The following is a 27,544-nucleotide window of genomic DNA, read 5'->3' on the forward strand; positions in this document are numbered from 1 at the left end:
TAATTTATTATTATTATTTTTTAACGTGAACTGCTATTCATAACAAAAGTTATTTACGTGGTTTATTTTGATTAATTTTTAATTTCGTCTAAATCAATACTTCAAAAATTATTATAAATTAATCGTCACGATTTGAATTTTTTTTCTTTACTTGATTTTACATGTTGTATAAAATTTAAATCGATCCCTCAAAATTAATTAAAAATTATCGACATAATTTAATAATAAAACCGCTGTCTTGGAAAGTTTGGAAAATTAAGAAAATTTGGAAGGAAACCCACCTCCTCCCGCCAAAGCGGCAAAATCCCAAACCCTAAACCCTTCACCTTTTTTTTTTCCGCCCCTCCAAATTCCGGCGAATGCTGTAGCCGCCGATTCAAATACCGGCCAGAAGAAGCAACATTGAATGCAGAACCAGTGAAGTTCTAACTTGGACCACCGGAGTTTAGTGCGATGTACGGACGACCATCCAGATTCTGCCCTCCCAGCGCGGGTTGGCGGCACCCCCAGCAGCAGCAACCGCCGCCACCGCAAGCGCAGTTTCCACCGGCGCCATATCCGAACCCTAATGACCCTCTTCAAAACCTTAATTATCTTCTCCAATCTCATCTTGGTTTCATTCCTGGTCACCAGAACCTCAACTTCCCTATGCAGAACTCGAACTTGCCAATGCAAAATCCTGGTTTCCACTTCCCACAACCTCCCAATCCAGGCTTCCAGCCGCACAGTTCGGTTACGGAGCCAGCAGAAGTCGATGCGAGGATCAAACCTACCAAGCCAGGTTTCCAGCCGCAGAGTTCGGCTACGAAGCAAGCAGAAGTGAAGGCGAGGATCAAATCTCCCAATCAAGGTTTCCAGCCGCAGGTTTCGGCTACGAGGCCAGCAGAAGTCATGGTGAGGATCAACCATGCTGTAGATAAGGCACACAAGGATCTTCTTGTGGCTGGAGAAAGCGTCTCAGCATGGAAGGTCTCTCAATCATCGCTTTCAATTCTCCAGGCTGATTCATGGGATTATTTAGGGCTCCGTATGCAGGAAATCGATGCTCTTCATCGCCTCATTGTGGTGGAAGGGAAGGTAACTCGAGAACTACTTCTAGAATTCTCTCTCTCTATCTCTCTGTTTTGTTCGGTTTATCTGATAACTATTTTGGGAATAGAGTCTAGTTTAAGTCTGGATTCTTTGAGAACTTGAGTGGACTGGAAATATGAGTATTATAGCCTACCGAGGCCTTTATCTTGAAGGAACTCATATGGATTTTCTGTCGTAACCAGATTTTCCCATCAAAATGAATCCATTTAAAAACGATAATGGGGTTCAGGGTGGAGATTGATAATCCCTTCCAGAAGAGTTCCTGCGTTATTTTTCTCTCTAATTTATCGAAGTTTGGATTTATTAGAGAAAAGAAAGTCAAAATTTCGTTTTTCTTTCTTGAGAATTGAATAGTGTTTAAAAAGTATATTGCTTTTTTCATAACGTGTATCACTTTTCTTGTTGAGAAGTTTTGTTTGATGTCCACTACACTATTTAGTTGAGAACAACATGTTCCCACATTTTTGGTTTTTTTTTTTGTTTGCAGTTTTCGGAAATAATCTTTGGTCAGCAATGATAATTGGTAACTTGTGATGCTGTATCTTTAGTTGCTCAATGGTTGTAGTCTGTGATATCTGCGCAGCCTAAAACTATAAGTTAACGAAAATGCTTTATAGATTTCAAAAAATTTAAATAGCTTTAAAAGGAAAACAGGTTACAAAATTAGAGTACCTTTTATAAAGCAAGAAAAAATTCAAATCAGCTTAAAATATTATTCTTCAATCGTGAGATAGCTTGTATAAATGTTTTCATTGATCTATTTTCCTGTATTTTTTCCCTGAAAATCTCTGGAATAAGTTCTATAGATCGTCACTTGGGGGAAGATTTGATTAATGTTCTTCTCCCACTATCTATAGAACCAAATTATCACATGCGAACCAGATAATATGGATCAGAAGGGTCAGTTGGCATGTTTAGGCTGTCTCAGTCTGTCACTAGAAATAATAAAAAATGCCACATCCTTTTTTCTCCAAATATGAATGTGGTGGGTTATCAAAATTTCAGGTCAAAAATATATTAACTTCAACAAGTTATTGATATTGTCTGTATTGGTTTAGATCAATTCATTTATTCACTGCTTTGTGGGGGTGAGAAGAATTACTACGTTATATGAATTGGAGAAGGCTATATGCAAGAATGAGGGTGTTAAACAATTTGAAGAGCTGAGACTGGGCCCTTTTCTGCGTCACCCTCTTGTTTTGCATTATTTCTCAGTGAATTCCGAGGTAACTGAAGTATTTAAAATAAAGAGTGAGGAGATTGTTTCTTTTCTTTCCGAGTTCATCGATGTGGATGCTGGTAGAAATAAAAATTTTAGGGTTGAAGACTTTATGGATTTCATTTCCGGGAAGCGATCAGTCACAAAGAGGGAAATGCTGGGTGTACGTGTTCAAAACTTGGGGTATGTATTTTTGTACTTTCAGGCATTGCTTCACTAATAGAAGACTGAGAATATTTATGACATGAATTTATACTTATAAATATTGATGCAGTCTAGTTTGTACTTTTGATGTTATAAATTTGCTTTTGGCCATATGAATGAGACATGCTAGTTTTTGTAGGATGCATATTTCTGTTATTCAGAATGCTAGGAGATCAGAAGATGAAATTCTCAGTAAGTATCTATCAAAACCTGACGAGAAACGTAGGAAACGTCCTCTTTTCTCATTGCAGAAGCAACAGCTAGATGAGCGTTTTAGTGCAATATCTCAGCGAGTTGAATCATTTTCCTCTGTTCACAAAGACTTTTGTGGCAAGCATGTTAGATTTGATTCTTCAAGCTCAGAAGATGAAGACAGCAATGATAACACAAATAGCCATGATTCCAGCTCTCACATAAAACTCTCATTGCAAAGTAATAAAAGTTCTGAGCGTACTAGTAGCTGTCCTTACCCATCTGCAACTGAAGAAATGACACGGCTTGGCTTGAAAGGTGAAGTAAGCGGCCATGCTACTCCTATTGGTGGTCAAAAGCACAGTATGGGCATTGGTTCATCCAAAAGGAAAAGAAAATCTAGAGATCAAAGCCACACAGTTTCTGGATCCCCAACCTTACGTAAAAAACCTAAGATAAAAGCAAGCATCCTCGACAAAGTCAGCATTAATAATTTTGATGAAGGCAGCAACGATCAAGCTGAATATAAAATTACAAAGAATTCTTTGAGGATATTCATCGCAACATGGAAGGATGGATGTAGAGATTTGTCTGTGGCCGAGGTGTGCTATGCTTTCACGTTTTTCAATTTCCAGTACTAAAGATATTGTTATTTTTCTATCCTGTATGCATTGAATTTGTTTAGACTCGAAATCTTTTCTTATGTTAATATGAATTTCTGCATGCAACACACAAATGATGCTAACAACTTCACGTTAATTTAGTTTTTCCCAATGATTAGCTCATAAAATTAATTGGTTTCTAAAAAATTAACCTCAAAACCAAATCTAAATTCTTGCTGTCACATTTTTTACTTTTATATGTTTATGTTTCTTTCTATACAGGTGGTTATTGTTTTTATAAATGAAATGCATTTTTTTTTTATAAGAATCTGAGAATTTCATTATCAAACAGAACTTGAACCTTGCTTTTTATATACCTTGTCTAGTTAATTTTATTTATTTATCAATTTTCAGTTTTTACTATTTCCGTTTCTTATAAACAAAATTTGTTTGGAAATAAGTTATGTATTGTTCTTCTTGGTTTCTTTCGGGGATGAATTTATATTTGCCCTTTTCTTAGATTTCCAAAGAACATCTATAGTTTAATAATTAGAATTTAGAACCTACTCATGTCAATATGGGAACATTATTAAACCTTGGTTTGAAATAGCGAAGAATAGCATCCTCTTCCTCAAATTATTGTCCTTCAAAGTTAAGCATGGTGATAGAGTTCGCTTTTGGTTGGATAGATGGAATGGAAATTCCATCCTTGCTCACGACTTTCCAAAAATTTTTGCCTTATCTTTGAAGAAAGAGGGCACGGTTGCAGATTGTTGGAATGATGAGCAACTCGCCTGGGATCTTGGCCTAAGGAGGGGTCTTTTTGACAGAGAGGTAGGAGGATGGGCAGATATTATGGGTAGATTAGATACTACTCGGATAGGAGAAGGTGTTGATAAAGTGGGCTGGTTTCGAGACCCCTCTGGTGCTTACACGGCAAAATCAGGCTTAAAAATTTTGTTTGAAGACACTCCACATTTGAGTTCGCTTGTTACCTCTCTTCTTTGGAAATACTCTGTCCCTAAGAAAGTAAAAGTCCTCCTTTGGACTCTAGCAAACAGGGCGGTTAACACAGTAGACAGACTCCAGAGAAGATGTCTAAATTGGGCTATTTCCCCTTCTGTTTGTGTCCTTTGCAAACAGAACGAGGAATCCATAGATCACACATTCCTTCACTGTCAGTTTGCTCTTCGAGGGTGGTCTTTTCTTCAAATCTTTGGATACTCCAGTTGCATGCCTCAAAATGTTGAAGGGTGGATGAATGAAGCTCTGCGGGGTTGGCAGTTCAAAGGAAAAGCTAAAATTTTGTGGAATTGTGCGGCTAGAGCCCTCTTTTGGAATCTTTGGATGGAAAGAAACAATAGAATTTTTGAGGATAAGTCTTCTTCTTTTGAAAACTTTTGTAATACAGTTCAGTTACACACTTCTTGGTGGTGTTATAGGCATAGAAAACTCTTTTGTAATTATAGCCTCTCATTGATTTTGCAAGATTGGAGAGCTTTTCTTCATTAGTTCGTGGGAGGGGGAGCCCTCTTCCCCCTACCCTTAGGCTGTTTTTTTGTGGCTCTGTGCCTTCTGTCTATAAAATGTTTCTTATCTAAAAAAATATTGGGAACATTATTGGGCTAGATGTTAGAAATATCGTTAGGATATGGGGTATATTATTAATTAGTTAAGGAGTTTTTTTTTTATACTGTGAGTTTCCGGGCAAGTTTACGCGCACCTTGACTAATCTCAAGGGCAGCTGCCTGACCCTACAACATTTGGTGTTGGGAAACACATAGGAATTGATTCCTAAGGTACGTTGCAATCATGAGGTAGTTAAGGAGTTTGTTTTTTGGACATAAGGAGTTTGTTGGTAAGAGGTGGCCATGAATAGAGTGAGTGGGTGGGGCGGAGGCAAGCAACTATGTACTTGTTTCTTTCATTCTTCTCAACAAAAGCATGGTTTCAATAATAAAAAATCTTGGTCATTTATTAGGTGACAAAAAACCCAAATTCATCTCTTTTTTGGATCTAGTCCTAAGGTAAGTGGTAAAATTGCTAAATGGATCAGTATCATTTTGAAAGGTGGAAAATTCTTTATTATTTTTTAATACGTGTGAGTGTTCAGGCTAGCTTGTGTTTGAAAGGTGGCTTCATCGTTCTTGGACTGATTGTGAGTCTTTAGAGGTTTCCGATTTGCTTGGCCTGTTGTCGGACGTGTCTTTCAGTCTCGGGAGGGAGGATGCGCATGTGTGGTCCCCCAACCCTTATAGGGGTTTCTCTTGCAATTCCTGTTGCCATGTTTTGAGTTTCCCAGATTCTCCCCCGTCGGCCCCTTTGTTTACCTCTCTTTGGAAAATAAAATCCGAAGAAAATAAAGTTCTTTGGGTGGCAGGTCTTACTTGGGAAAGTCAATACCTTGAGGATTTCTTCTTTGTGTTTGGACTTGCAGTGGTGTGTGCTCTGCAGAGGAGCCTCGGGAGACCTCGAACATTTGTTGTGGTCTTGTCTGTTTGCTCAGATTCTCTGGCCTTGTTTCTTTGGATGTTTTGGGGTAGTTTTTGCCCTTAATAAAGATGTTAGGGCGATGATGAAAGAGGTGCTGCTGTTCCATCCATTTCGTGATAGGGGTTGTTTCCTGTTGCAGGCTGGCTTTTTGGTTACTATGTGGGGTATTTGGTTGAAGAGGAACAATAGAATTTTTAGAGGGTGGAAAAATCAGTGGATTCTGTTTGGAATCTTGTTAGGTTTAATACTTCTTTGTGGGGTTTGATTTGATCTCTAAGGCCTTTTGTAATTATCAGTTAGGGGTCAAGGATTGGAGTCCTTTTCTTTAGTTTTCTTTGGAGGGCATCCTCTTCTTGGGCTGTTTTTTGTATGCCCTTCTTGTTCTTCTTTTCATTTCTCAACGAAAGAGTGATTTCTTATCAAAGAAAAAAAGGTGGCCGATTAACCCTTGCTTATTTTCAGCATCCTAAACTATTACTTTTCCTTGTTAAAAGTTCCTGTTAAGCTGGAAAATGACATTAGAGATTTTACTTGGTAAGGAGCTAATTTTGATGAGGTTGTTATTTAATTTCGTGAAAATGGACTGCCCTCCAAATTTCATTAGGTGGTTTAATAGTGGGAAACTTCAGCCACAAAAATGAAGCTTTGCTGATTAAATGCTGTAAATGCTGTGGAGATACACTCATGAGGAGGGAAGAAGGCTCTATGGAGAAATGTTATTTTGAGTACATATGGTGCGGATGGATCCTTTGGTTGGCACACTAAAGAGGAGGCCATGATCATGGAGGTAGTCTTTGGCCTTGGAGTGTCAAATCCAAAGGCATTTTTCAAAGCTTCACCATTTTCAAAGTGGGCAAGGGAGATAGAATTTGGTTACTTTTTATCATGATTTTGTTATTGGTTGCATGATAGTCCTTGTTTGTGTCCTTCCCTAATATATATTATATTTCAAATACCAATGGAGTTCTCATCAAGGAATTTTTTTTTTTTTTTTTTTTTTTTTTTTTTTTTTTTTATGAGAAACAATTTCATTGATATTGTAGAAACTAAGGTTTGAGAGAAGCAGATCGATCTTATTCTCATTATTGAAGTCTATATATATAGACAAATATACAAGGTTGACCTAATCCTAGAAGGGGAAGGTAAAGGACAAATCAATACATATTATTTACAAGAATGTAAAATATACTAATATATACTCTAACACTCCCCCTCAAGTTGATGCATATATGTTAATCATGCCCAACTTGTTAGAAAGATAATCTATTCGTGCTCCAGTCAATGTTTTAGTGAAGATATCTCCTAACTGCTCTCCAGTCTTCACATATCCTGTAGCCACCAATCCTTGCTGTATTTTCTCACGTACATAATAACAACCAACTTCAATGTATTTGGTTCGTTCATGAAATACTGGATTAGATGCAATATGGAGAGTTGCTTGATTATCACACCAAAGTTTCATTGGAGTGGTGATGGCAAATCCCAATTCAGTCAGAAGCTGATATATCCATACTAATTCACATATCGATTGTGCCATGGCTCGATATTCTGATTCAACACTTGAACGTGACACCACATTTTGTTTCTTACTTTTCCAAGAAACTAAATTACCCCCAACAAATACACAATATCCAAAAGTTGATCTCCTATTTTCCTTAGAACCTACCTAATCAGCATCTGAAAAACATTCAATATTAAGATGATCATGATTTTTATATAACAAACCACGTCCAGGAGCACCTTTCAAATAACATAGAATATGTTCCAATGCGGCCCAATGGTCAGTCGTAGGAGAACTCATAAATTGACTCATAATACTGACTGGATAAGTTATGCCAGGCCTAGTAACTGTAAGGTAATTTTACTTCCCTACTAACCTCCTATACTTCTCAGGATCTTTCAACAACTCTCATTTTTTTGTAAGTTGTAAATTAGGCATCATTGGAGTACTACGTGGCTTAGTAACTAATTTTCCTGTTTCAGTTAACAAGTCAAGTACATACTTTCTTTGTGACAAAAAGATCCCATTCTTGCTCCTTATTACCTCAATTCCTAAGAAATATTTCAACATTCTCAAATCTTTAGTATGAAATTGACTATGAAGAAAAGACTTGAGTGATAGGATGCCTGATGAATCATTACCAGTAATCACAATATCATCAACATATACAACTAGTAAGATAACACAGACTCAGATCTTTTATAAAAAATAGAATGATCTGACTTACTCTTCTTCATTCTAAAATTCTCAATCACCTGACTGAATTTTCCAAACCATGCTCGCAGACTTTGTTTCAACCCATATAAGGATTTACGAAGGCAACATATCTTTCCATTCTCCCCATGAGAAACAAAACCTGGTGGTTGCTCTATATACACTTCTTCTTGAAGATCACCATGGAGGAATACATTTTTAATATCAAGCTGATGCAAGAGCGAATGGTGAATAGATGCTAAGGAAATGAATAACCTGACAGAAGCCAATTTAGCAACCGGAGAAAAAGTATCAGAATAATCAATTTCGTAAGTCTGTGCATATCTTTTAGCAACAAGTCGAGCTTTCAATCGGGCAATTGATCCATCCGGATGAACTTTAACAACAAACACCCATTTACAACCGACAAGTTTCTTTCCTACAGGAAGAGACACTATATCCTAAGTACCATTGTCATCTAAGACAGTCATCTCCTCCAACATAGCAGCCTGCTAACCAGGATGAGAAAAAGCTTCATGAACAGTTTTAGGAATAGATACAGATTCAAGGGATTCAATAAACGAACAAGTAGATGATGATAAATGGTTATATGAAACAAAAGAAGAGACAGGATAAGTACGCTTACGCTTATCTTTTCGAAGGGCAATAGGAAGGTCATCACTCGTTCCTGGATGCATAGGCAAAGAAGCTGCTGGTATAGGGCATGAGTCCGTAGGAAGTTGCCGACGAGAATAAACATGAGTAATAGTAGGGAGAGAAGGATCAGTCGCAGAGGGAGATGTATTGCTAGGAAGCTCTTCAGTAGAAGTAGAGACAATAAAATAGACAAGAAATGTATTATTTTCCTGTGACTGCTCCCCCTGACTGGTACTCAAGGACGATGAAAAAGGAGTATCTTCAAAGAACGTAACGTCAGGAGAGACAAGATATCTATTGAGATTATGACAATAACATCGATATCCTTTTTAAACACGAGACTAACCAAGGAAAATGCATTTCAATGACTTAGGGTTTAATTTGGTGAATTGGAGGCGAACATCCCGAATGAAACAAGTGCAACCAAATATTTTACGTTTAATAGGAAATAAAGGTTGCGTAGGACATAAAGTACGATCAAGTATTTCACCCTTAAGAACTGACGAATGCATGCGATTAATCAAGAAGTAAGTTGTCGAAACAGCATCAGCCCAAAAGTATTTTGGAACATGCATTTGAAACATTAAGGCCCTTGCTGTTTCGAGTAGATGTCTATTTTTCTTTTCTGCAACTCCATTTTGAGACGGAGTATCAACACATGAGGATTGATGAATAATACCATGTTCACTTAAATAGGAGCCAAGAGCACCAGAAAAATATTCCTTAGTATTATCACTCCGTAGAACTTTAAGAGAGCCACCAAATTGAGTTCGAATTTCAGCATGAATGTTACGAAAACGAGAAAGTAACTCAGAACGATGTTTCATCAAATATAACCAAGTTACATGAGAGAAATCGTCGACAAAAGTAACAAAAGACCGAAATCCATTTTTGGACTCAATAGGACAAGGACCCATACATCAGAATGGACTAATTCAAAAAGAGCATTGACTCGTGTATTGACTCTAGGATAGGAACTGAGATGATGAAACTTAGCATATTGACATGACTCACAATCTAAAGAATGCAAACTATGTAATTGAGGACAGAGACTTTTTAACACGGAGAGAGATGGATGACCCAAACGACAATGTTCTTCGAAAGAAGTTGGCACTCGAGTGCAAACGGTGGCTGTAGGTATTTGTGTATCAAACGTGTAGATGCCATCAGATTCACGCCCTTTACCAATAGTATTCTTCGTTGTAAGATCCTCAAATAAGCAATAACCAGGAAAGAATAAGACACAACAATTGAGATCACGAGTAAGTTTATTGACAGAAATCAAATTAAAAGAAAATTGTGGTAAATTTAAAACAGAGGTCAATGAAAGAGTTTTGGAGAGATGAACTATGCCAGAGCCAAGAACATGAGAAGTGGTACCATCCGCTATTTTAACATCAGGTAAAGATGTAGATGGTGAAAAGGTAGCAAATAAATTGGGGATACCTGACATATGATTCGTAGCACCAGAGTCAATGATCCATTTTGACGCAGATGAAATAAGACATTTATTGGTATTACCTGAATCAACAATGGCAGTAATTGGATTAAAGGACGATGCCATCAATGACTCTTGATACTGGTGGAATTTAGCAAACTCTTCCGCGGAAATTGTTACCATTAATTTCTTCTCGATCATAACTTCAACAATATGGACACAAACAAAAAAAACCCCACGACAACCAGAGGGGCGAAGGTGATTGGCGGTGACAGAAGCGCACGACGACGGGCAGCGACGGAGGTGCGAAGGACGGCGAGACGAAACCCACAAATAGCAATTGGAAAACAGCAGAGTTGGAGAATCAGCAAACGACGGCGACAACGACGGTGGGCGGCGGGCTGCGACAGTGGCAGTGAGTTGAGTTGGATAGCAATGAACAAAACCCTAATGGACAAAACCCTAATGGACACAAAACCCTAATGGGCAAGAAACCTAGAGCTCTAATACCATGTAGAAACTAAGGTTTGAGAGAACCAGATCGATCTTATTCTCATTACTGAAGTCTATATATATAGACAAATATACAAGGTTGACCTAATCCTAGAAGGGGAAGGTAAAGGACAAATGAATACATATTATTTACAAGAATGTAAAATATACTAATATATACTCTAACAGATATCATGAAATTACAAAAGAGGGGAAACTCAATCGAAGGGAGTTACAAAAAACTTCTCCAATTGGAAATGAGAGAAGAAAAGCTATAGTAATAGAAAAGTAAATAACATTTACACTAATTAATAACCAACAGAACTATAGCGTCAAAAAATCGATCATAAGAAAGCTAATTTTCTTTTGCATGACAATTCTCAAGGGGGAGATGTACATTTGAGTAAGAAGACTTTTTGATAGAGAGATTGAAGAATTGATTCATTTTTTTCTTAAGCTGGACTGATCATGCTGGCAGTTGGCATCAATAAGTATGGATTGGTTTGGAATTTTGTTCTACCCTTGCATAGTTTATTTTGGAGATGAGTTTCCTAAACAAAATTCATATTTCACTTGTAGTCTATTATGGCGTACTACATAAGTCTTAATACATAGGATAGGTTGCAGAACAGGAGTGAGTCTTAATACATAGGATAGGTTGCAGAACAGGAGTGCCACTCTGTATGTCACCGCAGATTTTTTTTATAAGAAACAAGAACTCCATTTAAAAAAAATCAACAACTTAAGGGCCTAGGGATGAGAGGGCCCCTCTGAAGAGACTAAAACAAAGCAGTCCTCCATTCTTGGAGAATCATGGCCAAGCTGTATTTACAAAGTAATTTCCTATGTTTGAATCACCATAGAGAGACTCATCTCTTTTAAAACAAACATTCAAAAACTGTTAGTGAATTGACAATGAAGAGGTGGGCGTCATTTTCTTCATGGTTTAGACACACACTACAAGCTGAAGGGGACAGATTCCAGCTTGAGAGCTTCCTTTGGAGCTTCTCTCGAGTGTTTGTACTGCCATGGGCTAGATACCAAAGGAACAACTTCACCCTTTTGGACCGATGAAATTCCAAATCGAGTCTACCAACAGAACTTGGAGTTTCTGGGGGCTTAAGGAAAGGGACCTCGTGGCGAAGACTTTAGAGCTCTTGAGGGTCCATTCCACCCCATTATCTCCTTCCCTTGGCTGAAAGGATTCAGGTTTACCTACCAGACCCATCCAACTTTTCTATTCTCTGTCAAAAATACTTCTTTGAAAGCTCAAGTCCGTATTACATTGCTCTTCTAACCACACAGCCATGGATGCCTCCTTCTTAGAAGAAAGATTATATAAATTCGGGAAGAGCTGCTCTAAAGGGGTGGAATCAAGCCACGGATCCTTCAAAAGATTAGCTTTTCGACCATTTATGACCTTGAACGAGATAAACTTGAAGAAATAAGGACTGCTTTTTGCTATATCAATCGAAGGGGCTGCAAAGCCTTGCTTTTTGGAGGAGGGGAGTTGTCCAACCGAAATGGTTGTTTTCATAGATGCTTACGATGATCCTTTTCCACAAAGGGTTATCTTCTTGCATGAACCTACACAGCCATTCTTGGAGCAGGGCAGTGTTCCTTTGGTTGAAAGAATCCACACCAAGGGAATACAGCCAAAAGGATGTGGAATCTATGATTGCCTCTTCACCTACTGTTTTTGACTGGGCGGCTCTCTTTTTTAAAATTATTTGACCTCAAATTTTTCTTCGGAAAAACCCAGCAGATTGGCTTTTAGAAGAGGCCTTTGAGATAATGGCTAAAATAAAAGACACCGTGATTCTTATGGAAAGGTGCTATTAGGGGTTTCGTTTGGTGCTTGGTTGCAAATTAGTAACAATGGGATCTAGAATGATGATTTAAAGTTTTTTTGATGCCTTTTGGCAAAATATACGGCATATGTCCTTAAATCGAAGTGCCTATCATGGGGATTTTTTCAAGTACAGTAGCCTTTTGATATGGTTGGGGGTTTTTCTTTTTCTTTCTTATCCTCCTAGGCAGAGGGACTCTCTTTCGTCTAGGCTTTTGGCTGTATTCCCTTTTCTATAATGAATGTTCGTCTCTTACATAAAAAAAATGTTGCCCAAAAGGCATCGGATGATTGTTTGTTTACTTGACGAGCACGTTTAGGATTGGATTTTGAACAGAATCATTCGTGTTTGTGTGCTTTCTTATTTACTTGTTATATCAAACTGACTAATCTGAATTGATTATATAATACTGTAGGTACTCCAACGGATGCTTCACCATTATGGAATAAAATTTCGGTCAAAAAAAAGAGTGGGATCGATGTTATCGTCTTACCCATTCATTGGATTACTCAATGTTGCTGTAAGGGATTTGCTATTTTGAATATGATTGACCTTAGTTATAATTGAGATGTTTGCTTACCCTTGTGACATTTGTTTTATTTTCCTACTTTAGAGAGTTTTGCTAACGACCAGTTTGTCTACCTTTTTTTTTTTGGAGAATATGAACTTTCTGCTTGTTGGCTGCTGTGGTAGCTTTAAGGCAGAGTGATTTTCAGATTTTTGGGCCTGTTGCAGATGCTTTGAAATGATCTGCACAAGCATACTTGACGTGTATTATTTATTATTATTTTTTAAAATTCTTTATTGATGAAAAAACTTGTATTGAAAGTGAATAAAAGAATGTGGACGTGAGATGTCCATGCGGAGCAAATGGAATCAGGCCTAATAAAAACGGGAATTCCACAAACCTCACATGTTGTCAAACCTATCTCACTGTTTTTTATCCTCAAATTTCATACTCTCTGTTTCTACAAGTTGTGTGCATGATTGCAGAAGTGTTGATTTATTCTCAACCCACATGCATAGGTGCTGCCTCTGGTTCTCCCAATCCCAATAATAACTCAAATTATGTAGTGCATTTGGAAAATATACAGAAAGGTGATTAAGGAGTTTTTCCCCGTTCTTCCAAATGACATTTTCTGAAGGTTGAGTTTGGAAAAATTCCAGAAGTTGCAGAGGTGGAGCATTGAAAACGAATCTTTCTTAACTCCGAAATTTCCAATCAATTTGTCACAAAATTTAGAATGATAAACTTTTACCCATGGTATTTCAGAGGCTTGCAACATTGGTTCTGATAAACCCTATTTTATTACCTATCTGAAAATAATTCCTAGTCTTTAACTTGTTCTGAAAAATAAGGTTTCGTTTAATGCCTTCTTTTGTGGATAATCTGCGACTATGTAGGTAACTGTTGAAACCAAACATATATTTGTTTAGCAATGGGGTTGATCAATCACGACTCCTCTTATGTAAAAAATTATGCATCACTCTCACATTGGTAGCTACAGGCAGTAGTTGCATATGCAATTACTTATTTAGTATAAACATCATCAGTGCATACCAATATACAATTACTGATGGTTTACAGGTATTATCCTGTCTATATAATCATAATGTTCTGATAATTATGCTATGAAGGCTCTGGATGTAAGGACATTTTTGCTTTGCTTTGCTTGCTTATTATTATTATTATTTGACAAAATGCTTGCTTGCTTGCTTATGATTAAATATTCCAAGTCATTTATATATTTTTTTTCATTATTGTCAATATTGCAGGTTTCATCTATTAAAAATGGGATGTGGGACAGCATTTATGATTCTTTACAAACAATCAATCTACATGAATCAACTAATACACGTGTTGAGAAACAACCAGTATATGAGTGCATAGATGTAGGTCCAAGTGCAGAAGGTGCTCTTATTAAGCATGTCCCCAAGTCTAAACACGGTGAGTAGCGTTTGCTTGCTGGACTTATCATCATTCTTGACACTGAAGATAATATTGCAGATGGATGTTATACTGCTTTAGTTCTTCATGAAACAACACAGACCTAGATTGGAGCTGCTTTTTTTCTTCTTCTCTCTCTTTAATTTGTTTTTTTTTTAAATTTTTAAAGAGACCTGTATATGTATTTTCTTATTTTGGATTGGAACTTGATTCTTTTGGATTGGGCCCTTGTTTAAGGTTTGAGTTTGACTCCCTTTTTAGGGTGGTTGTTTTTGTATGCCTGATTTTATTGGCCCATTGTTGGCCTTTTTTTGTTTCGTTTCTCTCGATAAAAGCCATGTTTCTTGGTTAAAAAACACAAGACATAGACAAGCATGCAAGTACTCAAGTTTACTTCGTTGGTTCTTATCTGAAAGAAAAGATTACTTCGTTGGACTTGGAAATGCTATAGTCTGAAGTATTTTAGGAACAACAACAACCATGTTGAGATATACTTTACTTTTCCCTCATTTTCAGTTTTGTTTCACAATCTTATAAATTTTGAATAGGATTGAAGGCCAGAAATTATTTTAGGGAACTGTAATTGTGAATAAATAAACAAGAGGAGAATTGTTTATGATATTAAATAGCAGAAGAATTTGAAATAGTTGAGATAAATTGAATGATCATAGATTGGCAGTTTCCTAGTTTTGTTTTGCTTTATTTGGTACATGCGTTGCATGTCTGAACTATGATGCCTTTGTATCAATTTTACCTCTACTATCTTGAAAATAATGTTGGTGCCGAAATTGATATAGCATGATTATAATTTTTTTTTTCTATTTTATTTAAAGGCGTCACGGTGGAAGATATCATCAAGAAAATTGGTGAGCATATCAAGTTTGAGCAGGAGATCCACAGCAACGATCGGTTTCTCCTGGAAAATAGAATTTACATTTTGAAACAGCTCTGCAGCTGTGAGTTCTGGCTTGTGGAGCAATTTTCTGCCGAAGATTTTAAGTCTCTTGGTCATGGGGGCTTCTTCATTTTCTTACAGAAGCATGCCTCTATGCTCCCTGATGAGCTACGCAAGTTTTTTATGCCTGAGAATTCTGTAAGATCCCCTTTGGAGGCTTGCATGTTGCAGCGTCAGTTAGTGAATTTAGTATCACAAGCTTGTTACAATTTATCCGAGAATGAACTAATAAGCAAGCAGATGATATGTGCCCTACTTACTCAGCAGTTTCCCTTTATCAGTTTCAAACTGACTGAAAATGGGTCTTTGGAAGATTTTATGGAGCTTGTAGGGCAGCAAAAGAACAATGTTGTTTCAAAGTGCGTCATCTTTTCTGTTACATTATTAGGAACATGTCATGTAAGAGATTCTTTGGCAACGATGGATAATGATTTAATGGGTGACAATTCAGTTACTGCTGAAGTTGGACAAGGTTTGAGAGCCATCGAACCTGTGACATCAGAGGATGCTATGAAAGTCTTGGTCAGAGCACCAATGTTGTTGGATTTGAACTTATGGTCTCATTGGGATATCTTATTTGCTCCAGCTCTTGGTCCTCTTGTACCGTGGTTGCAGAATGAAGTTAATACAGAAAACCTCTTGTGTATAGTTACCAAAGAAGGCAAAGTTATACGGATAGATCACACAGCTACTGCAGATTCATTCTTGGAAGCTGCACTGCAAGGATCCCCTTTTCACACCTCGGTGAAGCTTTTATCCATATTTGCTTTACTTGGGGGAGAAAAACATGTCCCCTTATCCCTTCTTAAGCACCATGCTAACAATGCCTTTGAAGTCATTTTCAAGAACTCTGTTGAAAATACAGAAGTGTTTGACAAGTGGTCCCTGGGGCATGAAAAGGTGTTCTGTCATCAGAACACTCTTGAGCAGGTTGCAGCTGGTAATTTACGATGTGAATTGAAGAAGAAGATTGATATGAGGAATAACGCAATTCCAGTATTGTCTAGGTTTGTTATTGATTGTCTTTGTTATCTGCCGTCAGAGTTCCGTTACTTGGCTGCTGATATATTGCTTTCTGGAATGAGTTCTGTCATTAAGGATGCTGCATCAGCTATTTTACATGAGTGTCACAAACCAGAGCAGCGCCTTATGCTTCATGAAATAGGATTTTCTCTTGGTGTGCTGGAGTGGATTCAGGACCATCACAGAGTGTCTTCTAGTTCTTCAGATCTGTTCACTGATGAATCTGCATGCTTGAATGATAGGTCTAAGATGAACAGAAATTTACCCATAGGTGGTATTTTGACCCGGCATTCTGCTTCAGAACAAAATGTATCTATCTCTATTGAAGGGAATATGTGTAATGAAAAAATAAGCGTTCCTAGCACGAACTGTGCTACCAAAATTTGTAATGATGCAAATGACCTCAGTTGTATGTCACTTGCTTCAGAACCGAATGGAAACGAGGACGCAGCCCAGATCATTCAGTCCGTCAGGCGCGATGAATTTGGTCTTGATCCTGATCTCCCTAATGCTGAGACTGGTATGTTGAGGAAGCAGCATGCTCGCCTAGGAAGAGCTCTTCATTGTCTTTCGCAGGAGCTGTATTCTCAGGATTCACATTTTCTGCTTGAGCTGGTGAGCAATGCTACTGTCTTTGCTTATTAGGTTTATTTCCTTCATCGACATATATTATAACATACTTACTATCGAAAAAGAAAAAAAAAGAAGCAATTTCAGTTCTGCACATAAAATGGTGTTGACATTGTTTGGGGCTACGTACTAGTGCATATAGTTCCTGAATAGTAGTGCTTCTTTACTGCCTTTCTAGGCTTAATTTCTCAGGAGAACTTAATTGGATGATCATTCTGTGACAAAACAAACCTATTCTAAAATCTGAAAAGCATCAACTGGAATTAAAAGGGTTCATTGGAATTAGGCAAGACCCAGATATAGTCTGAGCATAATATCGTTTCGATTGCTTCCAGACCATGCTGTTGGTTCTCTTCCAAAGCAAATGTATCTTCTGTGGACAATTGTTTAGGAATTATGCTAATAAAATAAAGATGTATTTTCTAAGATGAACCTATAATTTATTATCTCTTAGTGCTAAAAGCACCATTTTCGATTGTAAGCATTTGTAGAATAGCTAGATATAAAAATGTCACTGAAATTAACATCATCAAAGATATGTAAGACAGGTATCAGAACCTGGATCATTAATGTTATGAACGTTCTTGGTGTATAAGATAATCTAAAGGGTATGACACTATGCATATAGCTCTTCAATTGTTTTGAAGGTGAAGTCTTCCATCTCATCCAAATTTGATTTCATGCATGATGTTGAAATATCTACTTGATGGGCATGATTTTTTGCATTCATCTAATCAATATCCTGATGTTATTTTAGGTTCAAAATGCTGATGATAATGTCTATCCACAAAGTGTGGAGCCCACTCTAGCATTCATTTTTGAGGAGTCGGGTATTGTTGTTTTAAATAATGAGGAAGGCTTTTCTGCTAAGAATATCAAAGCACTCTGTGATATTGGGAATTCAACAAAGAAAGGATCTAATGCTGGATATATAGGAAAGAAAGGCATTGGCTTCAAATCAGTTTTTCGGGTATGTTTAGGATAACATTATCTTTCTCTTCATTATGTGTGTGTGTGTGTTCCCCCCTTTTTGCTTCTATCTCATGAAATTAGTTGTTCTACATCGTTAGAACTTTTTGGTTGGCACACTTCAGATGCTTCAAGAATAAGTAAAAGACCATGGTTTTCGATTGTGCTATTACAATAAGTTTTTGGGTGATAAGTATGTAGCAGAAGGATTTTTTTACCATGGTCTTAATATTATTGCATTTAAACGATAACATTGGGGAGGGGGTTGGGGGTAGAAGACAACCACACTGATACCATAAAGCATGAAAAAGATGTATTATTTCTCGAAATGGAATGTACAGCTGTAACTTAATAGTGTATTTGATTGAGTAAAAAGTAAAGAATGGAAAATAAATGAAGTTACTAATAAAAAAGAGCGAAACATGTACAAATCTTTGGAATGCAAGTTATAATTGCTCCCAATGCCTCCAAGAGGCAATCCAGTTGGCAAGGACTTGGGGTCTCTTGGTCATACTAGCTTAGAGACCTCAAGTTTGACCTTTCTGGTGAGCTTAATAACAAAAGATCCTTTATATCTCCCGGATCCGGGCCTTGAGGTGGGTGTTGGTTCGATCTATGTCCCCTTGTGCAAGTGTACACAATCGTCGCAACAAGTAATAAAAACTTCGTATCCACAAGGTTTGATTGTTACACACTTCAATAATCACTTAAGATGGAGGGTTTTAAACAAGCAAATTATTTATAACAAATAGGAAAACTAAAGTAAATCAACCCAAACAATACACCAATGAACTACTGTTAAAATGAATTAGCTCAATTGCAATTGTCAATACTAAAATGTAGAAAGCTAGTGTTTATGATCTTTTTAGTACAAACTCAGTGAATAAGGGTGCAAGTGATGCTATCTTTAGCTAATTTATACCAACATTATACCCAAATAACTCTCTATTTTGAGAGTTATCAGTGGGTGCGGGTGTTTGTAGGGAGCAAAGCTCCAACTCCTAGTTATCCAAAAATAAGTGCTGCCAATGGTTATATAATTGAAAGGCTAATGGGCGCATTTATCTTTAACAACATTATTGGACATTTAAAAGCCTTCATTAGTAGGTTGTCTATAAAAAAATAAATTGACTGTTATCTTGAGATGCGTATTGTGCATATCACAGTTGAGGATTTTATCAACCTGTGTTACACCTCCTTATTATTTTGTTCTTTCTTCTTCTTCTTCTTCTTTTCCTTCTCTTTTCTGATATTGTATATGCAATCTGGTCTCATGAGTGCTAGGTGATCTTTCTGCAGGTCACAGATGCTCCTGAGATTCATTCCAACGGGTTTCATGTTAAGTTTGATATAAGTGAGGGGCAGATTGGTTTCGTCTTGCCAACTATCATTCCTCCTTTCAATGTTGACTTGTACGGTAGGTTGGCTTCTAATGCCTCTGATCATCAGGATACAAATCTTTGGAATACTTGTATTGTGCTTCCTTTCAGATCAAAGTTATCTGGAGGAGGAGCTTTGATAAATAACATTGTGAATATGTTTGCTGACCTCCATCCGTCTTTGTTACTCTTTCTTCATCGTCTCCACTGTATCAAGATCAGAAACTTGCTTGACAATTCACTTATTGTTATGAGAAAAGAAATTGTTGGAAATGGCATCATTAAGGTTTCTCATGGGGAAGAAAAAATGACATGGCTTGTAGTATCACAGAAGTTGAAGGCTGATGTTGTTCGGCATGATGTCCAATCCACTGAGATCTCAATTGCATTTACTCTCCAGGAAGAAGAGAATGGGGCTTACGTTCCATTTCTGGACCAACAACCAGTTTTTGCATTTCTTCCTCTAAGAATGTATGGTTTGAAGTTTATTATTCAAGGAGATTTTGTTCTACCTTCATCCCGAGAGGAGGTGGATGGTGATAGTCCCTGGAATCAGTGGTTATTGTCAGAATTTCCTGGTTTGTTTGTGAGTGCAGTGAAATCTTTCTGTTCTCTTCCATGCTTCGAAAGTTGTCCAGGGAAAGCTATTGCAGATTATATGAGCTATATTCCACTTATTGGAGAAGTACATGGTTTTTTTTCAAGTCTTCCTAGATTAATTATTTCTAAATTACGTATGTCTAACTGCTTACTTTTGGAAGGAAAAGAAAGTGAATGGGTTCCTCCATGCAAGGTTTTAAGAGGTTGGAATGAAGAAGCTCTTATTCTTCTTCCTGATAATTTGCTTCGTGAACATCTTGGGCTTGGATTCCTTAATAAGGATATAATCTTGTCTAACTCACTAGCAAGAGCATTGGGTATTGAAGAGTATGGGCCTAAAATTCTAGTGCAGTTCATGTCCTCTCTGTGTCAGAAGCATAGCAGCCTTAAATCAATGGGATTGGTTTGGTTGGGCTCTTGTCTAAATGTACTTCACAACATGCTTCTTCAGTCTCCTGGGCAAACATCATTAGATTTGGAAAGGAATACCGATCTTATAAGATCTCTTCAGAAAGTTCCACTAATTCCTCTTTCTGATGGTACCTATAGCTCCGTAGCTGAAGGTACAATATGGTTACATTCTGATTCTTCAAATACTACCGTTGATGGAAAGTATGGACTCAAAGCTTTCCCAAATTTGAATGCTAAGATTCGTGTAGTTTGTCCATCCTTCCTTTCTCTTTTCTCTCATGATAACTCTCACGTGGATGGGCCTTCAGTGGGAAACGTCAGCAGGATGCTTCATAGAATTGGTGTTCAACGTTTATCTGCCCATGAGATTATTAAAGTACATGTCATTCCAGCTATATCAGATGAATCAAATCTAAATGGAAACATAATTTTAATGACAGAATATGTTTGTTTTGTAATGACTCACCTACTATCCAGTTGTCCTGAATGTCACGTAGAAAAGGGGTTTATAGTTTCAGAATTACGTAACAAGGTCTTTATTTTAACAAACCATGGCTTCAAAAGACCTGTTGAGGTACCAGTTCATTTCAGTAAAGAGTATGGAAATCCCATTGATATAGATAAGCTCATTAATGTGGGAATGAGTTGGCACGAGGTTGATGACACCTATTTGAATCACCCAGTGACCAATTCACTCTCTTGTGGACTCGAAAAATGGAGAAATTTTTTCCAAGAAATAGGCATCACAGATTTTGTCCATGTAGTTGAAGTTAACAGGAGTATGGCTAATATGCCTAATACTATTATGAAGAATAGCTTGTGGGACCCAGAACTAATATCTTCTGGTTTGGTGGTTAAAGATTGGGAATCGCCAGAGTTAACTCGAATATTAACCACCCTGTTATCCAAGCATAGAAACCGAGAGAGCTGTAGATATCTTTTGGAGGTTCTTGATACTTTATGGGATGATCATTTGAGTGACAAAGTTGTGGGTTACTGTATTTCTAAATCTAGTGGTTCTAGCAAACAATTCCAGTCAGCTTTTATGAGTTGCATCTGTGATGTCCAGTGGGTAGTATCAAATGTGGACAACAAGCTTCACTACCCTAAGGATTTATATTATGACTGTGATGCAGTTCGCTCAATCCTGGGTGCCTCTGCTCCTTATGCCGTTCCAAAGGTCAGTTAATTATAAAAGGGTTCCTGATGTTGATGACTCTGCGTTTCAAATAATTTTTTTCTCATTTTATGATATTCTATAACTTACAAAGATCCTTTGAGGTGCTTCCTGACACTTTTTCCCATGTACCAAGTTTTTTAAAGAAAATAAATCAAATGCTTCAATTCTTTTTTATTCTACACCTCATCTTTTGACAGCTGTCAAAAACAGAGGATGAAGCTAAACATTTCCTGAGATGTATTTGGAGTGACCTTCCAAGTTATTTATTGTGCTTTTCACAAGTTATCATGAGCATTTTTTGAAGTGTGTTGAACCATCCCCGAATGCTATGAAGTATCTCCGAACAATCACATCAATTCTTTTTTATACTTGAAGAAGTGCTTTACCTTATCTACGGCACCATATTTTTGTTGCCTAGCTATTGTATTGGGTTCTCTTTAAGCTTCTAATCGTTATAGACCTCTAGATGTTGACTTGTCTTCTTGTTATTGCAACAGGTCAGAAGTACAAAGTTAGTACGTGATATAGGGTTCAAGACTAGAGTTACCCTGGATGACACTCTAGATATTCTAAAAGTGTGGAGAACTGAAAAACCTTTTAAGACAAGGTATTCCTATCTCTTTATGATAGATCACATTAATCTAAGGAACGACCAGAAGGAACTAAGAAAAATCTATATACTCCGTTTCTTATATATACCCCATTACTAATTAAAACAATACGTAGTCATATTTATTGCCTCTCCATCAGGTTGAAATGCAAATTCATTTATTAAGAAACAGAATGTAACTTATACAAGTTTATATATATATACACACACACGGTTTATATTGTCATATTTATTGCCTCTTCATAGGTTACTATTTGATCCCTGAGCTTCAAAAAGTGACAATTTGATCCCTGACTTTTGAAAAATTGTTCTAAAAGATTATTGGGTCAAACTTTCGTTTGTATGACTAACAGAGTGTTGTTAGTGAATGGATATTTTATTAAATTTATATTATTTTTTAAACTTATGTGGCATTTTATTTCAATCTCTTCCCACTTCTCCTCTTTCTCTCTCCTCTTTCTCCACGTTTTCTCTCCTTCCTCTCCCTTTCTCTCTACAAAATTCATCATCAAACTTGATAAGTTGGAAGAAAGAATTCTAAATATCCCAAAAAATAAGTTATTGTGTATGATGAGAAGGAGAAACCGTGGGTTTCTTCAAGAATCGGGCCGTTGTGTGCCCAAAACCCACCGCCATCGGTCAAGTTAGAGGTCAGAGAATTAAAATCGATTCCCACATGATTTTTGTTGGGGTCGTTGAATTCTTGATTGGCAAACATATCGAATTTAATTCCAAAGATGTGGTTATTGGGGTTCCCATTGAGTGTGAAGAGAAAATCCAGATTCTGGGCAAGGGTAGTTTTGTCGATTCCGACAACCAGTACAAAGATGAAAATTGAGCCATGTCTGAGGAGAATGTTCTTCTAGGGAGCCATAGCGAAGATGAAGGAAGTGGAAATGTGTAAATGCGAGAAAAGTTGGATCGATTTAGAATTTTGCTTCCAATTTATTAAGTTTGACTATGGATTTTGTAGAGAGAGTTTGTAGAGAGAAAGGGAGATGAATTTTGTAGATTCAGAAAAGGAGATGAAAGATGAGAGAAAAAAAAATATAAATTTAATAAATATCCAACTCATAACCCTATATCAGCATTCTGTTAGCTACATTAGCATTCCGTTAGTGACACTAATGGAAGTTTGACTCCAGGGACCTTTTAGAACCATTTTCAGAAGGTCGGTGACTAAACTGTCACTTTTTGAAACTTTGGGACCACATAAAAACCTATCCTCAAACTCAGGCACCAAAAGTGCATTTTACCCGATATATAAAAAGGAGAGTACGCCCTCAATAGCCAACTAGAACTATATGTCTTACAAGAGAAAGGGATATTTTTTCATTCTTGACATCTTGATACATCTTATTAATTTACAGAACGACCAGAAGGAACTAAAAAAAATCTATGTACTCCGTTCTTGTATATACCCCATTACTTATTATAACAAACGTAGTCATATTTATTGCCCCTCCATCGGGGTGAAATGCAAATTCCTTTATTAAGAAACAAAATGTAACTTATACAAGTTTATATATATATATATATATATATATATATATATAGGAGAGTAGGACCTCAATAGCCAACTCGAACAATATGTCTTAAAGAGAGGGATATTTTTTCATTCTTGACATCCAATCTTGTAAAATTGTATGAACGACAATAGTTTAAAAACATTTCATAGAACCCCAGAGAATTAGCAAAAAATAGAAGTTTAAGCCACCCTGGATATTTTTTCATTCTTGACATCCAATCTCGTAACATTTCATAGAACCCCAGAGAATTAGCAAAAAATAGATTGTTGGTATCTCATGGGCTACCTGAAATTTAGTGTTTCATGTGGTTGTCTCATGGAAATAATAAATTTTGTAAGCTGGTCAGTACATATATAATTCAGCCTAATAATTTCTGTGCAAGATATGCAAATTTCTCTTTGTAAATATCTCCAATTATATGCTTGACTTTGTTTGATCTTGTATAGAACTGTCCATTTATATCGTCTTTTTTGATATGTCAGCATATCACAAATGTGTACATTCTATACATTCTTGTGGAATGAGATGGCTGCATCAAAACAGAAAATTGTGGAGGAATTCCGTTCAGGGCCCTTTATATTTGTTCCTATTGTAGCTGACTCTAGGCATGAGGATGTTGTGTCTGGTGTATTTTTATCTCCTGAAGAAGTATATTGGCACGATCCCATTGGATCTTTTGACAAAATTAAGGATGTATATCTTCAGTGGAGCTCGGCAAATATGGTTGATTGTCCCCTAATCAAGACTTTATGCAATATTTATCAAGGGCTTAAGAAATTTTTTATCGACGAATGTGGAATACATGAATATCCTCCTCTCTGCAGCTACCTTCAGATTTTGAAACAGTTATCAGCTGTTGCTTTGCCTTCACAAGCTAGTGATGTCGTAAGTCATTACAATAATAGATGTTATTTTCTTTGAAATAATTTTAGCTGATGGCAACTGAAGTGCTTCTTTCATGTATTAGGTACTGCAAGTTCTTCTAAAATGGGCCGATGGACTAAAATCAGGACTCCTGAGTTCTGAAGATATGGCTTATCTGAAGGAATGTATAGGAAGCTCCGAGTTCACGGTCCTTCCCACCGAACAAGATAAATGGGTTTCTCTTCGTCCTTCCACTGGCATTGTTTGCTTTTGTGATGACAAGAGATTAAGACAGCAATGTAAGAAAGTGGACAAAATACATTTTGTGTACTTTGGTGACATCAGCAATAGTAAAACAGAGGTTTTTCAGACAGAACTCTCTAACCTCTTGAAAGTTCTAGGTGTTCCTCTTCTTTCTGAGGTAGGCCTCTCTTACCCACGACATACCTGTAACCATGGAAAGGATTCTAATAAAAATGTACCTTAGGGACCAAATTAAAAATAGGATCATAGACTTTTTGCTTAAGCTAAAATAAAAGTAGTATTTAGATAATTTTACCCTTTCTTTTTTGAAATATAACGGTATGTCGAACAAGTTCCTAGTTACTAGCATGAACATTAGGTTTATATGGCAATGGCTTTTTAAATCTGCCCAAAATGATATCTGCTTTGCAAATAAGTAATGATCTAAAAAAAAAGTAATGATCTAATCAACTGCATGCTAACAAGCCCTCAGAACTCCTCGAACTGGCCGTGTTTGTTTTGCCTTGGGAGCAAATAGATAGCTATCATCTTCATTAACGAATTACTTTTAATGCACAGATTGTAACTCGCGAAGCAAAATATTATGGTCTGAGGGATTCTGGCTTCAAAACTTCATTAATGAACTGGGCTCTTCCTTTTGCTCAGCGCTATATGTATAGTATGCACCCTGACAAATATGCAGAGCTCAAGCAATCTGGATTCGACATCCTGAGTCGTCTGCAAGTAATTGTTGTTGAAAAGCTGTTTTTTAGAAATGTTATAAAGAATTTTGGACACGCTTCTGAAGAACAGGTTCCATGTAGCTGTCTTCTGCAGGTAATTTAGTCATTCATCCACTTATTTTGCAAATAGATTCCATACTTGATATGAAAATGTAGTCTAGGAACCATTGCTGGTAATGCATCAATTCTAGCCGTTTTCGGATATCAAATACTCCTCTGATTGAAAGAAAATGGTTGAATCTGCATAAATATCCATGTCCTCGTTTAAACGAATTCTCATGTTATGCTTTTGCAGGACAATATCTTATATACAATCCAAGACTCAGATTCTCATTCCTTGTTTATGGAGTTTTCTCGCGTGCTATTTAACGGTGTTCCCAAGCTTCATTTGGCCAACTTCCTTCACATGATCACTACCATGGCCGAGTCGGGCTCTACCGAAGAGCAAACCGAGTTTTTCATCTTGAATACTCAGAAGGTGACGACACTCCCCAAGGAAGAACATGTTTGGTCCCTTTCATCTTTCGCTCCATGGGTTGAGACTCACAACTTGCTTCAAACGTGTTGTAGCCCTCCCGTGCCAAATGACCAAGGATCGTATTCCAAGTCTAAAAATAAGGCGAGAAATTGGCCGCCTGTCGATTGGAAAACTGCTCCGGGTTTTAATTACGCTCGTCAAAATGGTTTCAAGACACAACCAGCAAGTTCACTGCCTAACTCCAACCCATATGTGGAAAATGAGTTTGAAGGTATTGACAAGCAAACAGAGAACTCGGCTCTAGTTTCAGTAGATACAGAGTGGACCTTTGAAGATGATTCATCGGCCATGTCGGTAGCATCAATCCTTCCCAGCAATGGTGACAACATTGGAGAGCTTAACAGCCATGGCGATGTTGATCCTGAGGCCCTTGGTTCTCAACCCGACTCACGTGGCTTTTCTTGGAGAAATCAGCTTAGAACTGGCACCCCCAATCCAGTACAGGCAATGGTAACCGGGCGACTTGGCGAGCATGTTGCCTTCAAATACTTAACCGAAAAGTTCAGTGACACAGTAGTACAGTGGGTCAACGAGGAATCTGAAACCGGATTCCCCTTCGATATAATCATAGGAGATGACGAGAATAACAGACAGTACATTGAAGTGAAATCAACCAGATCTGCAAGGAAAGATTGGTTCGACATATCTGTGAGAGAATGGCAATTTGCAATCGAAAAAGGCGAATCATACAGCATTGCACATGTTTTGTTATCACCTAATAATGTCGCCCGGGTTTCGGTTTTTAGGAACCCAGTTAAATCATGTCAGTTAAGCAAGCTCCAACTAGCCGTTATAATGCCCAAACAGCAGAGGGAATACTCCATCGTCTCCTCCTCCTGAAATGGAATTCTTCTTCCATCCTTCTGGAGACTTGGTTTTGCTTTGCAGGGAAATGCAGCAAACAAGCAATGCCGTGCGTCGGTGCTTCGGTTTTTAAGGAGAATATCTCGATGCAGTTCGCCGGGCGTCTGGATTTCTATGCATGGTTTTCTCTAAATCAATGGAAGCTTTAATTTGTCTTAGCAGATTGCTATCAAGTCTCATTTGTGAGCATCATTGGTAAAAGCTTCTTTCATTTTTGTCCATCTAGCAGTAATCTATATGTAAATAAGTAAAAACCTTTTTTTAATTATTATTAATATTTTTTAAAGAAAAATATTAATGATGTGTTCGTCCCAAGAAATCCATTTTTTAACTGCTGAAGTATAGAATATTTGTGATTTTTTAGCTATGTAATCAAACGTCCATTGTTTCTTGAGGGCAATATTAGTCTAATGCTATTTGGGATGGTAACTGAAAATGAATTAAATAACTCACTTTACACTATTTGTTACGCCTCAAAACTAGTCTTAGCTATTTTTTGGCTTTTAGTTAAAATAGTATTTTAAAATCTAACTATAATGAGTGTTCTAATATAACTAACTTATATTGTCCTTAAAATTATGAAAATAAAGTGTAAATTCCATTTAAAGATTTACCAACATATTCG

At 37.1% G+C, this 27,544-nt stretch overlaps 1 protein-coding gene across 1 annotated transcript; it reads left to right on the plus strand.

The window, feature by feature from the left end:
* The first annotated feature begins 245 nt into the window (after positions 1 to 245).
* Positions 246 to 27,275, plus strand: NOV (Histidine kinase-, DNA gyrase B-, and HSP90-like ATPase family protein). The gene is made up of 13 exons (XM_022291443.2): positions 246 to 1,077; positions 2,151 to 2,494; positions 2,655 to 3,309; positions 12,849 to 12,953; positions 14,210 to 14,381; positions 15,215 to 16,974; positions 17,747 to 17,959; positions 19,258 to 21,528; positions 22,026 to 22,135; positions 24,150 to 24,552; positions 24,635 to 24,952; positions 25,354 to 25,611; positions 25,813 to 27,275. The coding sequence occupies exons 1-13, from the start codon at positions 454 to 456 to the stop codon at positions 26,893 to 26,895; spliced, it is 8,316 nt and encodes a 2,771-aa protein (XP_022147135.1). The 5' UTR covers positions 246 to 453; the 3' UTR covers positions 26,896 to 27,275.
* Positions 27,276 to 27,544: the final 269 nt, after the last annotated feature.

The sequence above is a fragment of the Momordica charantia genome (genome assembly GCF_013281855.1).
Source record: "Momordica charantia cultivar OHB3-1 chromosome 5 unlocalized genomic scaffold, Mcharantia_2.0 BLBB01000005.1, whole genome shotgun sequence".
Lineage (NCBI taxonomy): Eukaryota > Viridiplantae > Streptophyta > Magnoliopsida > Cucurbitales > Cucurbitaceae > Momordica > Momordica charantia.

What these genes read in the sequence shown, in the direction of transcription:
- NOV (XM_022291443.2), top strand. Translation starts at nt 454, where the DNA reads ATGTACGGACGACCATCCAGATTCTGCCCTCCCAGCGCGGGTTGGCGG. An exon ending in GCTTCAAATCAGTTTTTCGG is followed by an intron (nt 17,960 to 19,257) that starts GTATGTTTAGGA and finishes ATCTTTCTGCAG; the next exon opens with GTCACAGATGCTCCTGAGAT. An exon ending in CTCCTTATGCCGTTCCAAAG is followed by an intron (nt 21,529 to 22,025) that starts GTCAGTTAATTA and finishes TTATTGCAACAG; the next exon opens with GTCAGAAGTACAAAGTTAGT.